Here is a 24549-nt window from a genome sequence, read left to right on the forward strand (position 1 = left end):
ACACAAAATCATAAATTATAATTTAATAAATAATCATAAAAATAATATAAAAATAATAAAAAATTTAATTCAATAATATAATCAAACCAAAAACACTGAAATTTGAAATATAGCACCAAGTTCGCACATTGCTGAGCTCAGTCGCAGAATCGTTTTCAGTGTCTGATGACGAATTTCCCCACGAATCATTATCACTCAATTCTGCAAGTGGTTCTGATTTACTATCGCTGTTTTCTAGCTGGTCTAAACCGCTTTTGACCTAAAGGGACACTTTTTGGACGCCATGGACGTTTCTCAGTTTCCAGGCAGAAAGAACAGACAAAATGCAGGCAGGGCGCCGGACAAAGCACTCAGGACAAAATGTATGTGAAATTGGTTGAGACAGCAATGTTTTACTATGTAAAATGTAAAAAAAAAAAAATGACATTTTTTAAAATTTTCAAATTTCCCGCCGCCTGCGGCGGCGGCGCCCGTACGTCCCGACGTCACAGGGACAGGACACAGAAGTCGGATGCTGGCATCGGCCGGAGGAGATGGCCGGGGACGCTGCAGGGGACACATCGTGGGAGCGCAGGGTAAGGTAAGTGAAGAACACATGCCGGAGCAGTGCCGCATGGTATTCCCGAGTGTAGCTCGGGGTTACCGCTTTTGGTACTGAAATGTTACCCCGAGCTACACTCGGGAATACCGCTAAGGAGGTTAATAAATGTGATTCCTTTAAATACTACACTAAGGGAGTCCCCTCTCTTGTGTGAGTTTTCACCGCAGACCAGAAACCGCTCATTTGAAAGGCCAGTTACATACAAATAGCAGAATCCATTTGAATCATTGAAAGTGAGATGATTGGATGGGAGAGAGTCCATATATGAGAGAGAGAATACCTTCAGGATTCCAAATATAAGGAAATAAGCACTTTGACCTGTAAGAGGGCAGGTCACATAGTGGAGGTGAGCACGGATTTTGAACGGTGGAAGATTATGCACTTATGCATGAGTTTGGAAAACTACATGGACTTTATTTTATAATTATTGCATGCATTTATGGACGTTTTTATCAATTATATACAGGGGCGGACTGACAACTCATGGGGCCCCTGGGCAATAGGGGATCATGGGGCCCCTGTGTCCTTGCCCAAACTCAAAAAAGCCTATGAAAAAGGTACCAGGGGCATCTCATGGGGCCCCCTACTGACCCCGGGGCCCTCAGGCAGTGTCCGAGTTTCCCAATGGTCAGTCCGCCCCTGATTATATATGCATTTTAGAAATAGCACTTTATTTCAATATTAATGATTAGTGATTTATGAGATTTATATTTTGGCACATGTGGGGATATGATTCTATGTAATCTATGCACTTGCACTTTGATATTATTAGCACTTTTATGCACTTTCTAGGTAATATGGTTATTTGTGAGGATTTTTGCACTTAGGGAGGCTCAGCAATATATATATTGGTGTATTAGGCTTTATTATAAGCTGCCCTGTAGGTACAAGTGTCCAATGGGAATTTATTCCCACTTTAAAAGAGGATTATACTCCAGAGAGAAAGAGAGGCATAGGGGTTGATTTACTAAAGGCAAATAGACTGTGCACTCTGCAAGTGCAGGTACACTTATTTTCCCCAAAGCTTAGTAAATGAGATGAAGCACTAATGATTTCCAGCATCCAATCCTGTGCAAGCAAAAATGCTTTTTTTTTTAACATTTTTCTTGCACCTCATTGAGTATTCTTTACATCAGCCTTTCTCAAACAGGGTGCCTTGGGATTTCTTCAGAGGTGCCTTGGCAAAATGTGCAAAACTTTTATATAAGCCAGAGAGTGGAACAAAGCCACAGGTTTTCATTGTGCACCATTACAACCTTCTAGCCGCCGGGTTCCTGATAACCAATGACATCATCAGTTGATAAGGAGAATGTCAGCTGCCTGCACAACATCCTAGTTTGCCCCTCCTCTTCCCCTCTCCATTAGTGCTGGGGTCACATCAGCTCAGTGATGGAGAAAAACTGAGGGAGAGGAGAAACACTGGAATACTGGTCAGTACCAGTGTGCAAAAGTATATTTGCTTTGGAAGAATAAATCACCTCTAATGTTGGATTCCCTACGTGTGTGGATGTTGCTGCATTATATAACACTATTAGAATAGTTTTTCACATTTTAGAATGGGGTGCACTTTTAAAAATAGGGACAGTCAATTTTTTAGAATGGTGTTCCTCAGGACTGTCCATAATTTTAAAGGGTGCCTTGACTGAAAAAAAGAATGAGAAACACTGCTTTACATAAAGTGAATCTTCACCACATTATTATCATTATTATTTTTATCATCAATATTATCATACAGGAGTTATATAGCACCAACAGTTTGTTCAGCACTTTACTATATTAACTAAGGAAAATGAGTGCAACTGAATATGCAAAGTGCACAGTTTATTTGCCTTTAGTAAATCAACCCCATCATTTTTCCCCTTTGCAAAGACTTAGTAGGACATCATCTGCAACATGCAGTTCTGTTTTGGAAACCAGTTCACAAAAAGGACAAAAAGGTTGGAGCGAATGCAGCATAGATCTACTCTTCTCAATATTCATTGAGAAATTGCTGCAGAAGATTTCTATTGTTCGTGTGGCTACATTCACTTGTGGGTCCTCTATGGAGCTCCGCTGTAGTCATTGCAACATGCGCACCTCCCTCAGGGTGTACAGATGGATGAGAAGCTGTTCTGTATGTGGACACGTGCTTTAAAAACATGTCTACCTGTATTTTATACATTAGCCACTAGATGTCAGTAAAGTTCTGTTTTACATCCTTCATCCTTTTCATCCTTGAAAAAGAAGTACAATGCAAAAAAAAAGAAGTACAATGCAGAGGTGATAGGGGTTCCTTGAGCAATGAGAATTTTCTGCCTCTCAGAGCCATTTAAAGCAGTGTGCCTGAGCTGACAAGAAGGAGAACTGTTAGTAAACAAAACAGTTCTCCTACCTGTCTGAGATCGTCGGAAATCACTGGGCGCCAGCAAGTAATCACCGCCCGTGACCTGGTGATTGACATGCTGGGGGGTTTACTGGCTGTAGAAAAAAAACATCAAAAGCCAAAAACAGCCGCTGTAAAAACGTCCCGTGTGCATGAGGACTACTGGTGCATTTTCATGGGACTAGAATTCTGACACCTAATTTGGGAAGGATGAGGCGTAGCCTCATTTGGTTCATTTGGCCTATTTTCAGGATTTATAAATAGCATGGTCAATGCCAGCTCCTTATACAGAGAACATTTACAGCAGGGATTCTCAGCCCTTTAACCTCGGAGGAACCGTTTTAGCTATTTAATGTGAAACGTGTGCTTGCTTTTTTCTGAATGGAATATTGGGTCCAACTTGAGATAAGCAGTGTACAAGGGGCAGCAGGGTGAGGTACAGGGGGTCAGGAGGACATAATATACAGGCAGGAGGGTGCACTACATGGGGGGCATCAGGGTGCATTACATGGGAGCAGGGCACATTACATGAGTGCAGGGCACATTACATGGGGCAGGGCACATTACATTAGAGCAGGGCACAGTACATGGGTGCAGGGCACATTACATTAGAGCAGGGCACAGTACATGGGTGCAGGGCACATTACATGGGAGCAGGGCACATTACATGGGTGCAGGACACATTACAATAGAGCAGGGCACAGTACATGGGAGCAGGGCACATTACATGGGTGCAGGGCACATTACATTAGAGCAGGGCACAGTACATGGGTGCAGGGCACATTACATTAGAGCAGGGCACAGTACATGGGTGCAGGGCACAGTACATGGGTGCAGGGCACATTACATGGGAGCAGGGCACATTACATGGGTGCAAGACACATTACATTAGAGCAGGGCACAGTACATGGGAGCAGGGCACATTACATGGGAGCAGGGCACATTACATGGGTGCAGGGCACATTACATTAGAGCAGGGCACAGTACATGGGTGCAGGGCACATTACATTAGAGCAGGGCACATTACATGGGAGCAGGGCACATTACATTAGAGCAGGGCACATTACATGGGTGCAGGGAACATTACATGGGAGCAGGGCACATTACATGGGTGCAGGACACATTACATTAGAGCAGGGCACATTACATGGGTGCAGGGAACATTACATGGGAGCAGGGCACATTACATGGGTGCAGGGCACATTACATTAGAGCAGAGCACAGTACATGGGTGCAGGGCACATTACATTAGAGCAGGGCACATTACATGGGAGCAGGGCACATTACATTAGAGCAGGGCACATTACATGGGTGCAGGGAACATTACATGGGAGCAGGGCACATTACATGGGTGCAGGACACATTACATTAGAGCAGGGCACATTACATGGGAGCAGGGCACATTACATTAGAGCAGGGCACATTACATGGGTGCAGGGCACATTACATTAGAGCAGGGCACAGTACATAGGTGCAGGGCACATTACATGGGAGCAGGGACATTACATGGGTGCAGAACACATTAAATGAGAGCAGGGCAACTTACATGAAAGTAGGGAAAGTAGGGATCCTGTCTGCACCCATTTTAAGTAAATTCCCCTCGAGGTAGCCCAAAGGAGGACTGTCTACAAGCTCTCTTTAGCCCATTGCACAGTAAGTCCATGAACTTTACAAGCTATATAACCACGGTAACCTACGGAAAAATCTATATCTGCTCATATAGATTTTAGTTGCAGACATTTGCAAATGTATGTGGAAGCCGCACTGCCTCACCAAGGCTCCTCTGTAAAGTGCGGTCCAACTCATTATTATTTATTTCAGGTACTTATATAGCGCCGTCAATTTACGCAGCGCTTTACACATATATACTGTATATATTGAACATTCACATCGGTCCCTTACCCTCAAGGGGTGTACAATCTAAGGACCCTAACTCACATTCATACATGCACATATTAGGGCCAATTTAGACAGGATCCAGTTAACCTATCAGCATGTCTTTGGAGTGCGGTAGGAAACCGGAGCACCCGGAGGAAACCCACGCAGGCACAGGGAGAACATGCAAACTCCATGCAGGAGACGCCAATGGTCGGGAATCGAACCCATGACCCATTTTTACTGCAAGGCAGATGTGCTAACCATACAAGAGTCTTCCTGTTGGAACATTCACAACAGAAATAAAAATGGAACCAAATGGAGCGATATAATCACGTTTCCGCCAACAATCCTGTCCTGCATCTTCTCCATCTTCATTGCCTGGCATGAGATGACATCACTTCTGCGCATGCACAGGAGCTATTCATTCTGACACACAGAGACTGGCCCGGAGCTGTAGGGTGAGCTGTGCATGTGCAGATCAGGTTACAGAGCTGGAGATGACATCGAGCAGGTATGTAGGGGTATTTAACTGCTTGCCATCCAGCCACCATGGAAAAACGGCCACAAGGTGGCACCGCTGGGCAAAATCACGTTTAAAACGTGATATTGCAAAACAAGTAGGGGCCGCACGAGAGGCACGCAACCGCCCTACCTGTTCTGCAATACAAAAGCCAGCGGTTTGTCGCTTGTCTGGCAAATTTAACCACCCACCTCTCTCACAACAGTGTTGTGAAAAGAATGGTGGGTTGACCACGCCCATGGGAAAACTACACTTTAGGCGAACAGGTCCTGCTGTCTATCCTCCGTAAAGGGGTACACCTTCTTCCCCATTTTACAGTCGAGCGTGCACACACAGACGGGACAGCAGTAAAGAGCTTTGTAGTATTTTGAGGAGGAGTTTACTTAAAAAGGGAGAAGACAGAATCTGGAGCCACTGAGTATAGCAACCACTCAGCTCCTTGTGTCCATTTCAAACCTTCACTCAACAAGCTGAAGTGAGAAGTTGATTGCTTACGATGCACAACAACTCCGGATCCTGTCTGCACCCATTTTAGGTAAATTCCCCTCGAGGTAGCCCAAAGGAGGACTGTCTACAAGCTCTCTTTAGCCCATTGCACAGTAAGTCCATGAACTTTACAAGCTATATAACCACGGTAACCTACGGAAAAATCTATATCTGCTCATATAGATTTTAGTTGCAGACATTTGCAAATGTATGTGGAAGCCGCACTGCCTCACCAAGGCTCCTCTGTAAAGTGCGGTCCAACTCATTATTATTTATTTCAGGTAATTATATAGCGCCGTCAACTTACGCAGCGCTTTACACATATATATATTGAACATTCACATCGGTCCCTTACCCTCAAGGGGTGTACAATCTAAGGACCCTAACTCACATTCATACATGCACATATTAGGGCCAATTTAGACAGGATCCAGTTAACCTATCAGCATGTCTTTGGAGTGCGGGAGGAAACCGGAGTACCCGGAGGAAACCCACGCAGGCACAGGGAGAACATGCAAACTCCATGCAGGAGACGCCATGGTCGGGAATCGAACCCATGACCCATTTTTACTGCAAGGCAGATGTGCTAACCATACAAGAGTCTTCCTGTTGGAACATTCACAACAGAAATAAAAATGGAACCAAATAGAGCGATATAATCACGTTTCCGCCAACAATCCTGTCCTGCATCTTCTCCATCTTCATTGGCTGGCACGAGATGACATCACTTCTGCGCATGCACAGGAGCTATTCATTCTGACACGCAGAGACTGGCCCGGAGCTGTAGGCTGAGCTGTGCATGTGCAGATCAGGTTACAGAGCTGGAGATGACATCGAGCAGGTAGGTAGGGGTATTTAACTGCTTGCCATCCAGCCACCGTGGAAAAACGGCCACAAGGTGGCACTGCTGGGCAAAATCACGTTTAAAACGTGATATTGCAAAACAAGTAGGGGGCGCGCGAGAGGCACGCAACCGCCCTACCTGTTCTGCAATACAACAGCCAGCGGTTTGTCGCTTGTCTGGCAAATTTAACCACCCACCTCTCTCACAACAGTGTTGTGTAAAGAACGGTGGGTTGACCATGCCCATGGGAAAACCACACTTTAGGCGAACAGGTCCTGCTGTCTATCCTCCGTAAAGGGGTACACCTTCTTCCCCGTTTTACAGTCAAGCGTGCACACACAGACGGGACAGCAGTAAAGAGCTTTGTAGTATTTTGAGGGGGAGTTTACTTAACCACTTGAGCCCCAAAGGATTTACCCCCCTTAATGACCAGGCATTTTTTTGCTGTTTGGCGCTGCACTAATTCAAATGATAATTGCGCGGTCATGCAATGCTGTACCCAAACAAAATTTACGTCCTTTTCTTCACACAAATAGAGCTTTCTTTTCGTGGTATTTGATCACCTGTGCGCTTTTTATTTTCGGCGCTATAAACAAAAAAAACACGAAAATTTTGAAAAAAAACAATATTTTCTACTTTCAGCTATAAAAAATATATTGTAAACTCAAAGTTAGTCATAAATTTAAGCCAAAATGTATTCTGCTACATGTTTTTGGTAAAAAAAATCCCAATAAGTGTATATTGATTGCTTTGTGTGAACGTTATAGCGTCTACAAACTATGGTATAGATACTGTAATTTATGCCTTTTTTTGCTATATAGCGCTGCACTAATTCAAATGATAATTGCGCGGTCATGCAATGCTGTACCCAAACAAAATTTACGTCCTTTTTTTCACACAAATAGAGCTTTCTTTTGGTGGTATTTGATCACCTGTGCGCTTTTTATTTTTGGCGCTATAAACAAAAAAACACGAAAATCTTGAAAAAAAAAATTTTTTTTCTACTTTCAGCTATAAAAAATATATTGTAAACTCAAAGTTAGTCATAAATTTAAGCCAAAATGTATTCTGCTACATGTTTTTGGTAAAAAAAAAATCCCAATAAGTGTATATTGATTGCTTTGTGTGAAAGTTATAGCGTCTACAAACTATGGTATAGATAATTTGAAATTTACACAGCTTTTACTTTCTGACCGCTCATCACATCTCTTGAGATGCTAAAATACCAGGATAGAACAAACACCCCCAAATGACCCCTTTTTGGAAAGCAGACACCCTAAGCTATCTGCTGAGAGACATATTGGGGTTTATTTACTAAAGCTGGAGAGTCCAAAATCAGACTCCCTTCTGCATAGAAACCAATCAGCTTCCAGGTTTCATTGCCAAAGCTTCATTGAACAAGCTGAGGTTAGAAGCTGATTGGTTTCTAGGCAGAAGGGAGTCTGATTTTGGACTCTCCAGCTTTAGTAAATAAACCCCATTGTGTCCATGGAAGATTTATTTTTTTTCTACAAGTTTCTGGAAAATGACAAAAACTTTTTTTTTGTTTTTTTTTTACACAAAATTGTCATTTAAATGATTTATTTCTTGCACAAGCCATGGGTATATGTGGAATTATACCCCAAAATACATTCTGCTACTTCTACTGAGTATGAGGATACCACACGTGTGACACTTTTTGGGAGCCTAGCCACATACAGGAGCCTGAAATCCAATGAGCACTTTGAAAGCCTGAAGGTGCGTAACTTCTTCATTTCACTTCCCCACTACCTATCACAGTTTCGGAGGCCCTGTAATGCCAGGATAGCAACAAACCTCCCCAAATGACCCTTTTTTGGAAAGTAGACACTCCAAGGAATTTAAAAAGAGGCATGGTAAGTATTTTGCAGATCTCATTTTTTCTCACAAGGTTTTGAAATATAAAAAAGAAAAGAAAAAATATATTTTTATTTTCTTTCTTCATTTTCCAAAAACTTGTGGTAAAAAAATAAATTCTTCTATTGATTCAACATGCCTCTCAGCAAATAGTTTGGGGTGTCTACTTTCCAAAAAGGGGTCATTTTGAGGGGTGGGGGCATTTAATGCCCAGCATTAGAGGTTTATGCCACACATCACTCATTCTTCTAACCACCTGAAGACCAAGCCTTTTCTGACACTTTTTGTTCACATTAAAAAAATTTGTATTTTTGCTAGGAAATTAAAGTGAACCCCCAAACATTATATATTTTCTTAGAGCAGACACCCTAGTAAATAAAATGGTGGGTGGTGCAATTTTTTATCTCACATATTACTTACACAGCGATTTTTCAAACGCAATTTTTTTGAAAAATATACACTTTTTTTAATTTTAATGCACAAAAACACAATATATTGGCCAATTATTTGGTATGATATAAAAGATGATGTTATGCTGAGTAAATAGATACCAAACATGACATGCTTTAAAATTACACATGCCCTGTGCAATGGCGACAAACTGCGTACATTTTTAATATCTATAGGCAACGCTTTAAAAGCCTTTACAAGCTACCATTTTAGATTTACAGAGGAGGTCTAAAGCTATAATTACTGCCCTTGATCTGACGTTCGTGGCGATACCTCACATGCATGGTGCAATCGCTGTTTCCATACTGGTAAAGGGTCAACGCTCACGACCGCAGGTGTGCGCGTGCGCGGATGAGCGAGGGTCCTTTTTTTTTTTTTTTTTCTGATTTATTTAATTATTTTTACACTGCCCCTTTATTTTTTGTTTTTTTTAATCACTTTTAATGCTATCTCAGGGAGGGGGAGGGGGGGCCATTTTCTCCCGCTTCTTGTAAAGGCAATTCTGCAGCTAATTAACCACTAGGAATGCTTTTACATGAAAGCCCATTGCCGGCTGAAAAAAATGATACCAGGATGATGCCTGCAGCTGCAGGCATCACCCTGGTATAACCATTCAAAGTCCAGTGATGTACCAGTACGTCACTGGTCCTTGTTGGGTGTATATGCTATGTTCTTTTTTTCTTTATGCAGCCTGTGGGCTGAATGAAAAAAAGGAGAAGAAATCTCTGCCAGAAAAAGTGTGTGGTATGCCCACCATTAGAAACCTCCCTCAATCCACCCACTTCTAATGGTGGGCACATATGAAATGTGCCAACAAATATAAAATATATATGCCGAAGCATGGGGGCCATCCACCCACTGGCCACCCCAGGCCCCCATGCTTTGGCATATATTCTCTTTTTTTTAACTGCGGATGAAAAATCTCATCCGACAGCACTGCACACACCTACTTATGTCTATTCTGAAAGCAAGACCCTGTTGCTGTCAGAATAAACAGGTCAGTGCTGCAGTTTGACGTTCCTGCAAAGAAATCAACAATGGTTAACAATAAAACATAAACTCAATAAAACAACTTTATAAGGAAAAGTGTGTGGTGGTATGCCCACCATTAGAAACCTCCCTCAATCCACCCACTTCTAATGGTGGGCACACATGAAATGTGCCAACAAATATAAAATATATATGCCGAAGCATAGGGGCCATCCACCCACTGGCCACCCCAGGCCCCCATGCTTTGGCATATATTCTCTTTTTTTTAACTGCGGATGAAAAATCTCATCCAACAGCACTGCACACACCTACTTATGTCTATTCTGAAAGCAAGACCCTGTTGCTGTCAGAATAAACAGGTCAGTGCTGCAGTTTGACGTTCCTGCAAAGAAATCAACAATGGTTAACAATAAAACAAACTCAATAAAACAACTTTATAAGGAAAAGTGTGTGGTGGTATGCCCACCATTAGAAACCTCCCTCAATCCACCCACTTCTAATGGTGGGCACACATGAAATGTGCCAACAAATATAAAATATATATGCCAAAGCATAGGGGCCATCCACCCACTGGCCACCCCAGGCCCCCATGCTTTGGCATATATTCTGTTTTTTATAACTGCGGATGAAAAATCTCATCCAACAGCGCTGCCCACGCTGACTTATGTCTATTCTGAGAGCAAGTTCCTGTTGCTGTCAGAATAAACAGGTCAGCGCTGCAGCTGAAAGCATTCCTGCAAACAGAAATGGTTAACAATAAAACAACAATAAACCAGTGAAAGTCGAACAATCACAAAAATGACAACAACAAAAAAAACTATAACTATTTTTGGTTTTTACATTTTTTTGGGGGGTATTTGTACTTTTATTTATTTTTTTTTACTTTTTTTTTCCAAACTTCAAACATTTAAACAGCTGGTAGGGTCTCTCCAAATGCGATAGCCAGTTTCCTGACTACCTAACATCTTTTGAGACCCTGTGTAAATGTGCCCTGATCTGTGCCGTGCTGTACCCTATACTAATAGTTCACTAGTGTATGGTAGAGGCGGAAGCAGGGCTTGATGCAGAGGCCAGGTTGGCCAGGACAGGAGGGACAACAATAGCGGCTGTCACGCCTAATTCCACGTTTGCTGCAGACACGACATCTTTTTTGGGGTCTTCTTTGGGTTGGGGTACCAGGAATGGTATCGGGAAAATGTCTCTCATGCAGACGGCTAACTGCATCTGGGAGAGGGATTTGGGGCGCAGCACCTTCTGGATACAAAAGGGCCCTGATGTTCTCTAACTGGAAATTTAGGTATGATCCACTATGTCCAGTTGCTTTATAGAGAACAAAAGCGTTATATACAGCCAATTGAAATAAATAAACTGACACTTTTATGTACCAGCGTTTGGATTTTCGGGAAACTAAATACGGCTGCATCATCTGGTCATTGAAGTCCACCCCTCCCATGTTAAGGTTATAATCGTGGACACAGAGGGGCTTCTCAACAACACCAGCTGCCGTGGTAATTTGGACAGTCGTATCTGCGTGAATGGAAGACAGGAGGTAAACATCCCGTTTGTCCTTCCACTTCACTGTGAGCAATTCTTCATTTCTCAAGCAGGCTTTTTCCCCCTTTTTAAGCCGTTGGGGGAAGCCTCGGCGATTAGATCGCACAGTGCCACATGTGCAAATTCCCAAATTGAACAAATGTCTAAATAGTGGCACGCTTGAATAAAAATTGTCCACGTATAAGTGGTACCCCCTATGGAAATAGGATGACGCCAAGTCCCAAACTATCTTGCCACTGCTCCCCATGTAGTCTGGGCATCCGGGGGGCTCCAAGTAACTATCTTTTCCCTCGTAAATCCGAAACTTACATGTATAGCCTGTTGCCCTCTCACAGGTCTTATACATCTTGATCCCATATCTGGCACGCTTGCTGGGGAGATATTGTTTGATTAGAAGGCGGCCAGAATATTGAATGAGGGACTCATCGATGCAGATGTTTTTCTGGGGAGTATACACATCTGCAAATTTTTGGTTAAAGTGATTTACGAGGGGCCGAATTTTGTGGAGCCGGTCAAATTCAGGGTCACCCCGAGGACGACTGAGTGAGTTGTCGTAGAAGTGCATAAAACGCCTTATCGTCTCATATCTATGCCTGGCCATGGCAGCAGAGAACACGGACATGTGAACAAGAGGGTCGGTGGACCAATACAACCGCAGTTGATTTTTATCATTAATGCCCATGTTGAGGGTTAGGCCCAAAAAAACTTTAAATTCGGAAACCGTAATGGGTTTCCATGCGAATGGTCTGGCAAGGTTTGAATTTGGGTTGGCGGCGATAAATTGTCGTGCATATAAATTGCTTTGATCCACAATCAATGCATAAAGATCTTCTGTGAAAAACAGCTCAAAAAATTAAGGGGAGTATTTAAATTTTCTGTTTCCACCTGAATTCCGGGTTGGGCAGTGAATGGGGGAAGTACGGGTGCTGCAGAATTTGTGGGCTGCCAATCGGGATTTGCAAGCACATCCGGAAGGACACTAGTGGCTCTACGGGCCTGTCTGCAAATTCTTGGTGGCCGCGGGACACTACTTGTGCTCGCCACCGCACCAGCTTGTACTGCACTTATGGGACTCGCCACGTCACCAAGTGATACTGCAGTGCTGGTATGCCTATGACCAGGACGTACTAGGCCGCTGGTGCTCGCCAGTTCACCAAAAGATACTGCGGCACTAGTACTGGCACTCTGCTGCATATGAGAGTCATCATGCATTTGTAGCACCTCAGCAACCTGTGAATGGGATCGGGTACGCCTGACCTTAGCAGGGACCACTTCCTCATCGTCTGAGCTAGCTGTCAGGGTGCCGCTGCTGTCTATAGGTTCGTATTCTGAGCCTGGTTCTGCCAGTGAGTCTTCCCCTTCGCTCTCACTTGACATGCTCAGAATCCTATAGGCCTCTACACTAGTGTACCTTTGCTTAGACATTTTGGCCACTAAATTTACAGGTACCTAGTGCGACTCACGGGAAAAAGAGCGCCTGGCTGTCAGGGACTGCTTGAACCGCTACAAAAAATTTACCGACAAGTGCTAACAGATATCAGGCCTGATTCTGTGAACACTGCGGTTTTGTGTGTAATATGTATCAAGTGACAGTTATCTACTGACACTGCACTTGCTGGGGGAGAAGGGGGGGCGTAGGGGCTAAACGCAGGTGCTGGCAGGTGTTGGGGCTGATCCCGCTAACACTGCGTTTTTGGGGATACTAAAGTAATGTGAATGCTGGTATAGCGCTGATCGGATCAAAGATATTGATCCAATCAGACACTATACTAGCAATGAAGGTTTAGCGTGCAAGTAAGCGTGTTCCTGGCAATCAAGGGGTCAAATGTGATTATTTGTGTACTAGCGGGCAAACTGGTGCTATCTGGGAGGGGAGCTAAAACTATCGGAAGTCACCAGCGACACTGATACAGTGATCTGTAAAAATTGGTTCACTGATCAGTGACACTGGTGACAGGGCAGTGAAGGGGTCAACTCAGGGGGGGGGCGATCAAGGGGTTAGACGGGACTACTGGTGTATTAGCGGGCAATCTGGCGCTATCTGGGAGGGGCGCTAACACTAACGGAAGTCGCCAGCGACACTGATACAGTGATCAGTAAAAATTGGTTCACTGATTAGTGACACTGGTGACAGGGCAGTGAAGGGGTCAACTCAGGGAGGGGGGGGCGATCAAGAGGTTAGACGGGACTACTGGTGTATTAGCGGGCAATCTGGCGCTATCTGGGAGGGGCGCTAACACTAACGGAAGTCGCCAGCGACACTGATACAGTGATCAGTAAAAATTGGTTCACTGATCAGTGACACTGGTGACAGGGCAGTGAAGAGCTCAACTCAGGGGGGGGGGGGGAAGCCATCAAGGGGTTAGACGGGACTACTGGTGTATTAGTGGGCAATCTGGCGCTATCTGGGAGGGGCGCTAACACTATCGGAAGTCGCCAGCGACACTGATACAGTGATCAGTAAAAATCGCTTCACTGATCAGTGACACTGGTGACAGGGCAGTTAAGGGGTTAACTGGGGGGGGGAATTAAGGAGTTAAATGGCTTTATTGGTGTACTGGCGGGAAAACTGGCGCTATCTGGGAGGGGCACTAGCACTATTGGAAGTCGCCAGCGACACTGATAAAGTAATCAATAAAAATCGCTTCACTGATCAGTGACACTGGTGACAGGGCAGTGAAGGGTTCACTGGGGGGGGCAATCAGGGGGTTAAATGTGTCCTAGACTGTGTTCTGTCAGTGTGCTGTTTTACTCACGTTTAAATGTCTCTTCTTCTCTGTCTGGAACGGAATGTGTCCAGGCAGAGAAGAATGACATCATATCCTGCCCTGTATAAATATCAACACAGGACAGGATAGGACAGGGACCGATCATCCGATTTCAGCCAGAAATCACTGGCTGAAATCTAATGATTGATCCCTCCTGGATCGAATCGGATCACCCGCGGGTCGGCGGGAGCGCGCGCGCCCCCTGCCGGCGAAAGTGTCGGGAGCGAGGAACCCGTTTTAAAACGTGGTTTTGCGCTCCACTGCCGCCCTGCACACGTATATATACAGTGGCAGGGCGGCAAGCGATTAAAAAGGGAGAAGACAGAATCTGGAGCCACTGAGTATAGCAACCACTCAGCTCCTTGTGTCCATTTCAAACCTTCACTCAACAAGCTGAAGTGAGAAGTTGATTGCTTACGATGCACAACAACTCCGGATCCTGTCTGCACCCATTTTAAGTAAATTCCCCTCGAGGTAGCCCAAAGGAGGACTGTCTACAAGCTCTCTTTAGCCCATTGCACAGTAAGTCCATGAACTTTACAAGCTATATAACCACGGTAACCTACGGAAAAATCTATATCTGCTCATATAGATTTTAGTTGCAGACATTTGCAAATGTATGTGGAAGCCGCACTGCCTCACCAAGGCTCCTCTGTAAAGTGCGGTCCAACTCATTATTATTTATTTCAGGTACTTATATAGCGCCGTCAATTTACACAGCGCTTTACACATATATATATTGAACATTCACATCGGTCCCTTACCCTCAAGGGGTGTACAATCTAAGGACCATAACTCACATTCATACATGCACATATTAGGGCCAATTTAGACAGGATCCAGTTAACCTATCAGCATGTCTTTGGAGTGCGAGAGGAAACCGGAGCACCCAGAGGAAACCCACACAGGCACAGGGAGAACATGTAAACTCCATGCAGGAGACGCCATGGTCGGGAATCGAACCCATGACCCATTTTTACTGCAAGGCAGATGTGCTAACCATACAAGAGTCTTCCTGTTGGAACATTCACAACAGAAATAAAAACGGAACCAAATGGAGCGATATAATCACGTTTCCGCCAACAATCCTGTCCTGCATCTTCTCCATCTTCATTGGCTGGCACGAGATGACATCACTTCTGCGCATGCACAGGAGCTATTCATTCTGACACACAGAGACTGGCCCGGAGCTGTAGGCTGAGCTGTGCATGTGCAGATCAGGTTACAGAGCTGGAGATGACATGGAGCAGGTAGGTAGGGGTATTTAACTGCTTGCCATCCAGCCACCGTGGAAAAATGGCCACAAGGTGGCACCGCTGGGCAAAATCACGTTTAAAACGTGATATTGCAAAACAAGTAGGGGGCGCGCGAGAGGCACGCAACCGCCCTACCCGTTCTGCAATAAAACAGCCAGCGGTTTGTCGCTTGTCTGGCAAATTTAACCACCCACCTCTCTCACAAGAGTGTTGTGAAAAGAACGGTGGGTTGACCACGCCCATGGGAAAACCACACTTTAGGCGAACAGGTCCTGCTGTCTATCCTCCGTAAAGGGGTACACCTTCTTCCCCGTTTTACAGTCGAGCGTGCACACACAGACGGGACAGCAGTAAAGAGCTTTGTAGTATTTTGAGGGGGAGTTTACTTAAAAAGGGAGAAGACAGAATCTGGAGCCACAGAGTATAGCAACCACTCAGCTCCTTGTGTCCATTTCAAACCTTCACTCAACAAGCTGAAGTGAGAAGTTGATTGCTTACGATGCACAACAACTCCGGATCCTGTCTGCACCCATTTTAAGTAAATTCCCCTCGAGGTAGCCCAAAGGAGGACTGTCTACAAGCTCTCTTTAGCCCATTGCACAGTAAGTCCATGAACTTTACAAGCTATATAACCACGGTAACCTACGGAAAAATCTATATCTGCTCATATAGATTTTAGTTGCAGACATTTGCAAATGTATGTGGAAGCCGCACTGCCTCACCAAGGCTCCTCTGTAAAGTGCGGTCCAACTCATTATTATTTATTATAGGTACTTATATAGCGCCGTCAATTTACGCAGCGCTTTACACATATATATATTGAACATTCACATCGGTCCCTTACCCTCAAGGGGTGTACAATCTAAGGACCCTAACTCACATTCATACATGCACATATTAGGGCCAATTTAGACAGGATCCAGTTAACCTATCAGCATGTCTTTGGAGTGCGGGAGGAAACCGGAGCACCCGGAGGAAACCCACACAGGCACAGGGAGAACATGTAAACTCCATGCAGGAGACGCCATGGTTGGGAATCGAACCCATGACCCATTTTTACTGCAAGGCAGATGTGCTAACCATACAAGAGTCTTCCTGTTGGAACATTCACAACAGAAATAAAAACGGAACCAAATGGAGCGATATAATCACGTTTCCGCCAACAATCCTGTCCTGCATCTTCTCCATCTTCATTGGCTGGCACGAGATGACATCACTTCTGCGCATGCACAGGAGCTATTCATTCTGTCACACAGAGACTGGCCCGGAGCTGTAGGCTGAGCTGTGCATGTGCAGATCAGGTTACAGAGCTGGAGATGACATGGAGCAGGTAGGTAGGGGTATTTAACTGCTTGCCATCCAGCCACCGTGGAAAAACGGCCACAAGGTGGCACCGCTGGGCAAAATCACGTTTAAAACGTGATATTGCAAAACAAGTAGGGGGCGCGCGAGAGGCACGCAACCGCCCTACCCGTTCTGCAATAAAACAGCCAGCGGTTTGTCGCTTGTCTGGCAAATTTAACCACCCACCTCTCTCACAAGAGTGTTGTGAAAAGAACGGTGGGTTGACCACGCCCATGGGAAAACCACACTTTAGGCGAACAGGTCCTGCTGTCTATCCTCCGTAAAGGGGTACACCTTCTTCCCCGTTTTACAGTCGAGCGTGCACACACAGACGGGACAGCAGTAAAGAGCTTTGTAGTATTTTGAGGGGGAGTTTACTTAAAAAGGGAGAAGACAGAATCTGGAGTAACTGAGTATAGCAACCACTCAGCTCCTTGTGTCCATTTCAAACCTTCACTCAACAAGCTGAAGTGAGAAGTTGATTGCTTACGATGCACAACAACTTCGGATCCTGTCTGCACCCATTTTAAGTAAATTCCCCTTGAGGTAGCCCAAAGGAGGACTGTCTACAAGCTCTCTTTAGCCCATTGCACAGTAAGTCCATGAACTTTACAAGCTATATAACCACGGTAACCTACGAAAAAATCTATATCTGCTCATATAGATTTTAGTTGCAGACATTTGCAAATGTATGTGGAAGCCGCACTGCCTCACCAAGGCTCCTCTGTAAAGTGCGGTCCAACTCATTATTATTTATTTCAGGTACTTATATAGCGCCGTCAATTTACGCAGCGCTTTACACATATATATATTGAACATTCACATCGGTCCCTTACCCTCAATGGGTGTACAATCTAAGAATATAACATTTTTGCTGTGAAGAAGAGGCATGTGATCTCCGCTGAGTCCAATTCAGTTTTGAGAACTGCAAAAGTAAACCAATCATCTGTGATAATATCTTGTAGGCAGAGAAACTGCCCAATAATCTTACAAAAACCTCTGGAAGAGCCTGACATTGTGAATGGATTCATGGAATTTATTTACCAAAAAAATTAAACATATACAGCCTTATTCTACATAATTAAAAAACTAATCTTTATTTCATGATGGAATAACCTTTGGATGGTAATATATTTTCCTCAAAAAGCATTTTATTTAAAAAAATCCAATTTATATAAAAACAAATCCGATTTAAATCAAAAAAATCCGATTTAAATAAAAAAATCAGATTTTTTTTATTTTTTAAAAAAAATCATTGATTTTTATGCACACTGCTGAGAACACATTTCTTTTTTAGATGCCAAGGAGAATCCATATGGCGAAGAAGACAACAAGAGCCCATTTCCCCTGCAACCCAAGTCAAAGAGAAGCTATGCACAGAATGTAACCGTATGGATTAAACCTAGTGGACTGCAGGTAACTGCCTTGATGGTATGTTCTTAGTTCAGTACTGCGTCCTGTAGTAATGTAGGGTCCAGCAGAAGGAACCACAGTGCATGGTGATGGACCAGGTACTCAAGACACCAGAAAGTATGTCATGTTTCTAGTTCAGTACTGCATACTGTAGTAATGTAGGGTCCAGCGGAAGGAATCGCTGTGCATGGCGGAGAACCAGGTACCCAAGACTCTGGAAAGTATGTTATGTTCTTGGTTCAGTACTGCATATAGTAGTAATGTAGGGTCCAGCAGAAGGAATCCCTGTGCATGGTGGAGAACCAGGTATCCAAGACACTGGAAAGTATGTCATGTTCTTGGTTCAGTACTGCATCCTGCAGTAATGTAGGGTCCAGCAGAAGGAATCGCCGTGCGTGGTGGAGAACCAGGTATCCAAGACTCCGGAAAGTATGTCATGTTCCTAGTTCAGTACTACATCCTGCAGTAATGTAGGGTCCAGCAGAAGGAATCGCTGTGCGTGGCGGAAAACCAGGTATCCAAGACACTGGAAAGCATGTCATGTTCTTGGTTCAGTACTACATCCTGCAGTAATGTTGGGGTCCAGCAGAAGGAATCGCTGTGCGTGTTGTAGAACCAGGTATCCAAGACACCGGACAGTATGTCATGTTCTTGGTTCAGTACTGCGTCCTGCAGTAATGTAGGGTCCAGCAGAAGGAATTGCCGTGCATGGTGGAGAAACAGCTACCCAAGACACTGGAAAGTATGTCATGTTCTTGGTTCAGTACTACATCCTGCAGTAATGTAGGGTCCAGCAGAAGGAATCGCCATGCGTGGCGAAGAACCAGGTATCCAAGACACCGGAAAGTATGTCATGTTCTTGGTTCAGTACTGCATACAGTAGTAATGTAAGGTCCAGCAGAAGGAATCACCATGCGTGGTGGAGGACCAGGTATCTAAGACTCCGGAAAGTATGTCATGTTCTTGGTTCAGTACTACATCCTGTAGTAATGTAGGGTCCAGCAGACGGAATCCCTGTGTATGGTGGAGAACCAGGTATCTAAGACACTGGAAAGTATGTCATGTTCTCAGGTCAGTACTGCATACAGTAGTAATGTAGGGTCCAGAAGAAGGAATCGCTGTGCATGGCGGAGAACCAGGTATCCAAGACTCCGGAAAGTATGTCATGTTTCTAGTTCAGTATTGCATACAGTAGAAAATGTAGGGTCCAGCAGACGGAATCACCGTTCATGGCCAGGAACCAGGTTTCCAAGACAGATGTAAGTGTGCTGGTGGTGGTGACTGCTCAACTCCTTCATGATAGTGAAGATTTACAACACCACCCACATAAGTATGTATTCATCTTCTTTCTTTACAGGGTGGATTTATTGTTGGTTTGAAGAGTTGGCAACAAAGTTGCTTTAAAGCCACAGCCGCCATACTTATTGAGGAAAGCACAAAAACAATAGAGGCTGCGACTGCTGACCTCTTTCTGAAAATGCTTGTTGTCTGGCTGTCAGCTAACCGCTTGAGTTTAGTACGTTCTAAGACTCCGAACTTGAAAAGTACACAGAGCAGAGGATCCATACTACACACTACTGCCCCCAACACCGTTCCACCCTCCCTCCTTGGCCACTGCGCCCATCACACTGACAGATGCTTGGCTGGACCGTTTTATACTGAAGATGGGCTGAGCCTGATGGGGGAACTGAGAAATTGGTTCCCCTATCAGATCTGCTCCAATTTTGACTGACAACATACGGCAGTGTGCAGATCTATATGTGTTGTTCAGTCCAATAGTGTCTTTAGACTCTGCTCCATGCTGCGCACTCCTCTGATTTTGTCGCTGGAGCCCTTTCTGTGTGAGATCCGAGCAGATTGTAATATCTCTGGTTTTCATAAACCATCTGGGGAACATAAAATGGCCGCGTTTGCGGACGATCTTATCTTTTTTTCTTAACGACCCTCTTATTGCCCAATATTTTGCAGGCGCTTGGGGACTATGGTAGCCTCTGCTACTTCAAAATCAGCCTCATGAAATCCTCGGCACCGAACATTTCCACCAAGTCCACGGTCCTTAGTCACCTTCGCCCTTCCTTCTCTTTCCATTGGGCCACGGACTCGATCAGGTACCTGGGCACTAATATTATGCCAGATTCTGCTCTTAAGGAAGACCTTCTCCGATGGCAATCCCTTACGCTGACATGGTTTGGTCGATGTAGTGCGCTTAAGATGACAGTGCTGCCCCGTATACTGTACTTATTACAAGCCCTCCCCATCAAGCTTCCCACGTCCTTTCGGAAGGTCAATGCCCTATTCCGCACTTATATCTGGTCACATGGGGGGGGGTCACATTTGGCTTTCCATGTTCTGACCCTGCCTAAGACATGTGGACGTGGGGATTGCTGGATATTTGCTCCAATTATAGAGCCGCTCACCTCACTCGCCTGGCTGATTGGCACTGCCATGGTGTTGCCAAGCACTGGATTGCCATGGAATTGGAGGACTCTGGGGGCACGGCCCTGAGTTGGCCGTGGATGCGATGTCCTTTACCTCCCGACCTAGTAGCATGCCTAACTCTTGGTGCCACTCTTGTAGTTACTCTAGAAGCATTCCGCAACATGTCCAACTCTCCGGCGCCTTATTCTCTGGTTACCATTCTGGGAAAGCCTGACTTCCCTCCAGGACAAGAAGACCCTCAATTTGCTTGTCTCACAACTACTGGCTACTCTCACTTAGTGGACTTTCTCAATCCCACTAGGGTCCTTCTTGCCAATGATTTTACTCGACTGGTGGATCCCCCATTGAGTTTCTGGAGAGGTATTCAGCTCCGCTCCTAACTGCGTTCTGTTTTGCGTGCTCCTGGTATTTCTTGAAAGTTGACTGCCTTTTGAAGCTCTATGTCACAAGGGAGAACCAATTCACCATAGCCTCTCCATCATCTTCTTTTCTCTTATTCACCCGGAACCCAACTTTGTTCCTCCTTTCCTATCTAAATGGGAGTGTGACCTGGACATCTCCTTTACCACGTCACTATGGGAAAAGATCTTGCACTTTGCCCATAAGTCTTCTTTAGCCACCAAAGTACAGGAGACCAAGTATAAGCTCCTCACGCATTGGTACCGGGTGCCATCTAAACTTCACCGTATTTCGTCGTAGCTTCCTGATGTGTGTTAGCGATTTGGAGCCAATGGTGGCACTCTCCTCCATGTCTTCTGGCAGTGCCCAAGGCTTCAGCCCTTTTGGTGAGGGGTGACTGACATTATCAAACAACTTACCGCTATGGACCTGCATGATGACCCGGCGGGCTGCCAGTTGCATCTTTCGGGGAGACCCATCAAAAAAATATAATGCTTCTATCGCTGCTTAACATGGTCAAGGCATGTATTCCTCTATGGTGAAAAGGCAACCACCCTTCTACCCTTTCATTGTAGTTTTGCAAGGTGAACGGGCTTAGGGACATGGAGGATCTCACAGCCACCCTGTATAATGAGGAGATATTTTGGGACACCTGGCACCTTTGGCAATATTTTCAATTTGCAGATGAATACCTGACCGAATCTACTCGCCCTCACTGAATGTCTTGCCTCTGAATTTATTCTCTCTTGAGAAGAGGAGATTAAGTGGGGATATGATCTCCATGTATAATACATAAGGGGGGATATGATCTCCATGTATAATACATAAGGGGGGATATGATCACCATGTATAATACATAAGGGGGGGGATATGATCACCATGTATAATACATAAGGGGGGATATGATCACCATGTATAATACATAAGGGGGGATATGATCTCCATGTATAATACATAAGGGGGGATATGATCACCATGTATAATACATAAGGGGGATATGATCTCCATGTGTAATACATAAGGGGGGATATGATCTCCATGTATAATACATAAGGGGGGATATGATCTCCATGTATAATACATAAGGGGGGATATGATCTCCATGTATAATACATAAGGGGGGATATGATCTCCATGTATAATACATAAGGGGGGATATGATCTCCATGTATAATACATAAGGGGGGATATGATCTCCATGTATAATACATAAGGGGGATATGATCACCATGTGTAATACATAAGGGGGGATATGATCTCCATGCGTAATACATAAGGGGGGGGATATGATCAACATGTATATTACATAGGGGGGGATATGATCTCCATGCACAATACATAAGGGGGGATATGATCTCCATGCATAATACATAAGGGGGGATATGATCTCCATGCGTAATACATAAGGGGGGGATATGATTTCCATGTGTAATACATAAGGGGGGATATGATCAACATGTATAATACATAAGGGGGGATATGATCTCCATGTATAATACATAAGGGGGATATGATCTCCATGTATAATACATAAGGGGGATATGATCTCCACGTATAATACATAAGGGGGATATGATCTCCACGTATAATACATAAGGGGGGATATGATCTCCACGTGTAATACATAAGGGGGGGATATGATCACCATGTGTAATACATAAGGGGGATATGATCTCCATGTATAATACATAAGGGGGGATATGATCTCCATGTATAATACATAAGGGGGGATATGATCTCCATGTATAATACATAAGGGGGGATATGATCTCCATGTATAATACATAAGGGGGGATATGATCTCCATGTATAATACATAAGGGGGGATATGATCTCCATGTATAATACATAAGGGGGATATGATCACCATGTGTAATACATAAGGGGGGATATGATCTCCATGCATAATACATAAGGGGGGGGATATGATCAACATGTATATTACATAGGGGGGGATATGATCTCCATGCACAATACATAAGGGGGATATGATCTCCATGCATAATACATAAGGGGGGATATGATCTCCATGCGTAATACATAAGGGGGGGATATGATTTCCATGTGTAATACATAAGGGGGGATATGATCAACATGTATAATACATAAGGGGGGATATGATCTCCATGTATAATACATAAGGGGGATATGATCTCCATGTATAATACATAAGGGGGATATGATCTCCATGTATAATACATAAGGGGGATATGATCTCCACGTATAATACATAAGGGGGGATATGATCACCATGTATAATACATAAGGGGGGATATGATCTCCACGTATAATACATAAGGGGGATATGATCTCCACGTATAATACATAAGGGGGGATATGATCTCCACGTGTAATACATAAGGGGGGGATATGATCACCATGTGTAATACATAAGGGGGATATGATCTCCATGTATAATACATAAGGGGGGATATGATCTCCATGTATAATACATAAGGGGGATATGATCTCCATGTGTAATACATAAGGGGGGATATGATCTCCATGTATAATACATAAGGGGGATATGATCTCCATGTATAATACATAAGGGGGATATGATCTCCATGTATAATACATAAGGGGGGATATGATCAACATGTGTAATACATAAGGGGGGATATGATCTCCATGTGTAATACATAAGGGGGGATATGATCTCCATGTATAAATACATCAGTGGTTCATATAGTGAACTCGGTGTAGAGTCATTCCCCCTGAGGTCATCACAGAGGACAAGGGGGCGCTCTTTACGTCTGGAGGAAAAGAAATGTAATCTCCAAACACGGAAAGGTTTCTTCACAGTAAGAGCTGTGAGAATGTGGAATAGACTCCCTCAAGAGTTGGTTGTTGCCAGCTCAGTGGATTGCTGTAGGAAAGTCCTGGATTCTTTCCTGGATACACAGAATATAACTGGATATAACATTTATACAGTTGCAAGAAAAAGTATGTGAACCCCTTGGGATTACATGGAGTTTTGCATGAATTGGGCATAAAATGTGCTCTGAACGTCATCTAGGTCACAACAATAGAAGAACACAGTCTGCTGAACATAATACTACACAAACATTAGATGTTGCCATGGTTTAATTGCACATAACATGTAAACATTCACAGTGCAGGGAGGAAAAAGTATGTGAACCTTTGGACTTAATAAATGGTTGACCCTCCTTTGGCAGCAATAACCTCAACCAAACGTTTCCTGTAGTTGCAGATCAGACCTGCACAATGATCTGGAGTCATTTTGGACCACTCCTCTTCACAAAACTGTTTCAGTGTAGCAATATTCTTGGGATGTCTGGTGTGAATCGCTCTCTTAAGGTCATGCCACAGCATTTCAATCGGGTTGAGGTCAGGACTCTGACTGGGC

General features: G+C 44.2%; 1 protein-coding gene across 1 annotated transcript in view; it reads left to right on the top strand.

Moving 5' to 3' along the window:
- Window positions 1-24549, top strand: part of LOC149445766 (integrator complex subunit 14-like) — a 65339-nt gene that overhangs the window by 27992 nt on the left and 12798 nt on the right. The window contains exon 2 of the mRNA XM_089653416.1: window positions 18226-18344. Coding sequence (XP_089509542.1) covers window positions 18226-18344 — 119 coding nt within the window. The remainder of the gene's footprint in view (window positions 1-18225; window positions 18345-24549) is intronic.

The sequence above is a fragment of the Staurois parvus genome, unplaced genomic scaffold (genome assembly GCF_062004578.1).
Source record: "Staurois parvus isolate SC_StPar_1 unplaced genomic scaffold, SC_StPar_1.0 ptg000711l, whole genome shotgun sequence".
NCBI lineage: Eukaryota > Metazoa > Chordata > Amphibia > Anura > Ranidae > Staurois > Staurois parvus.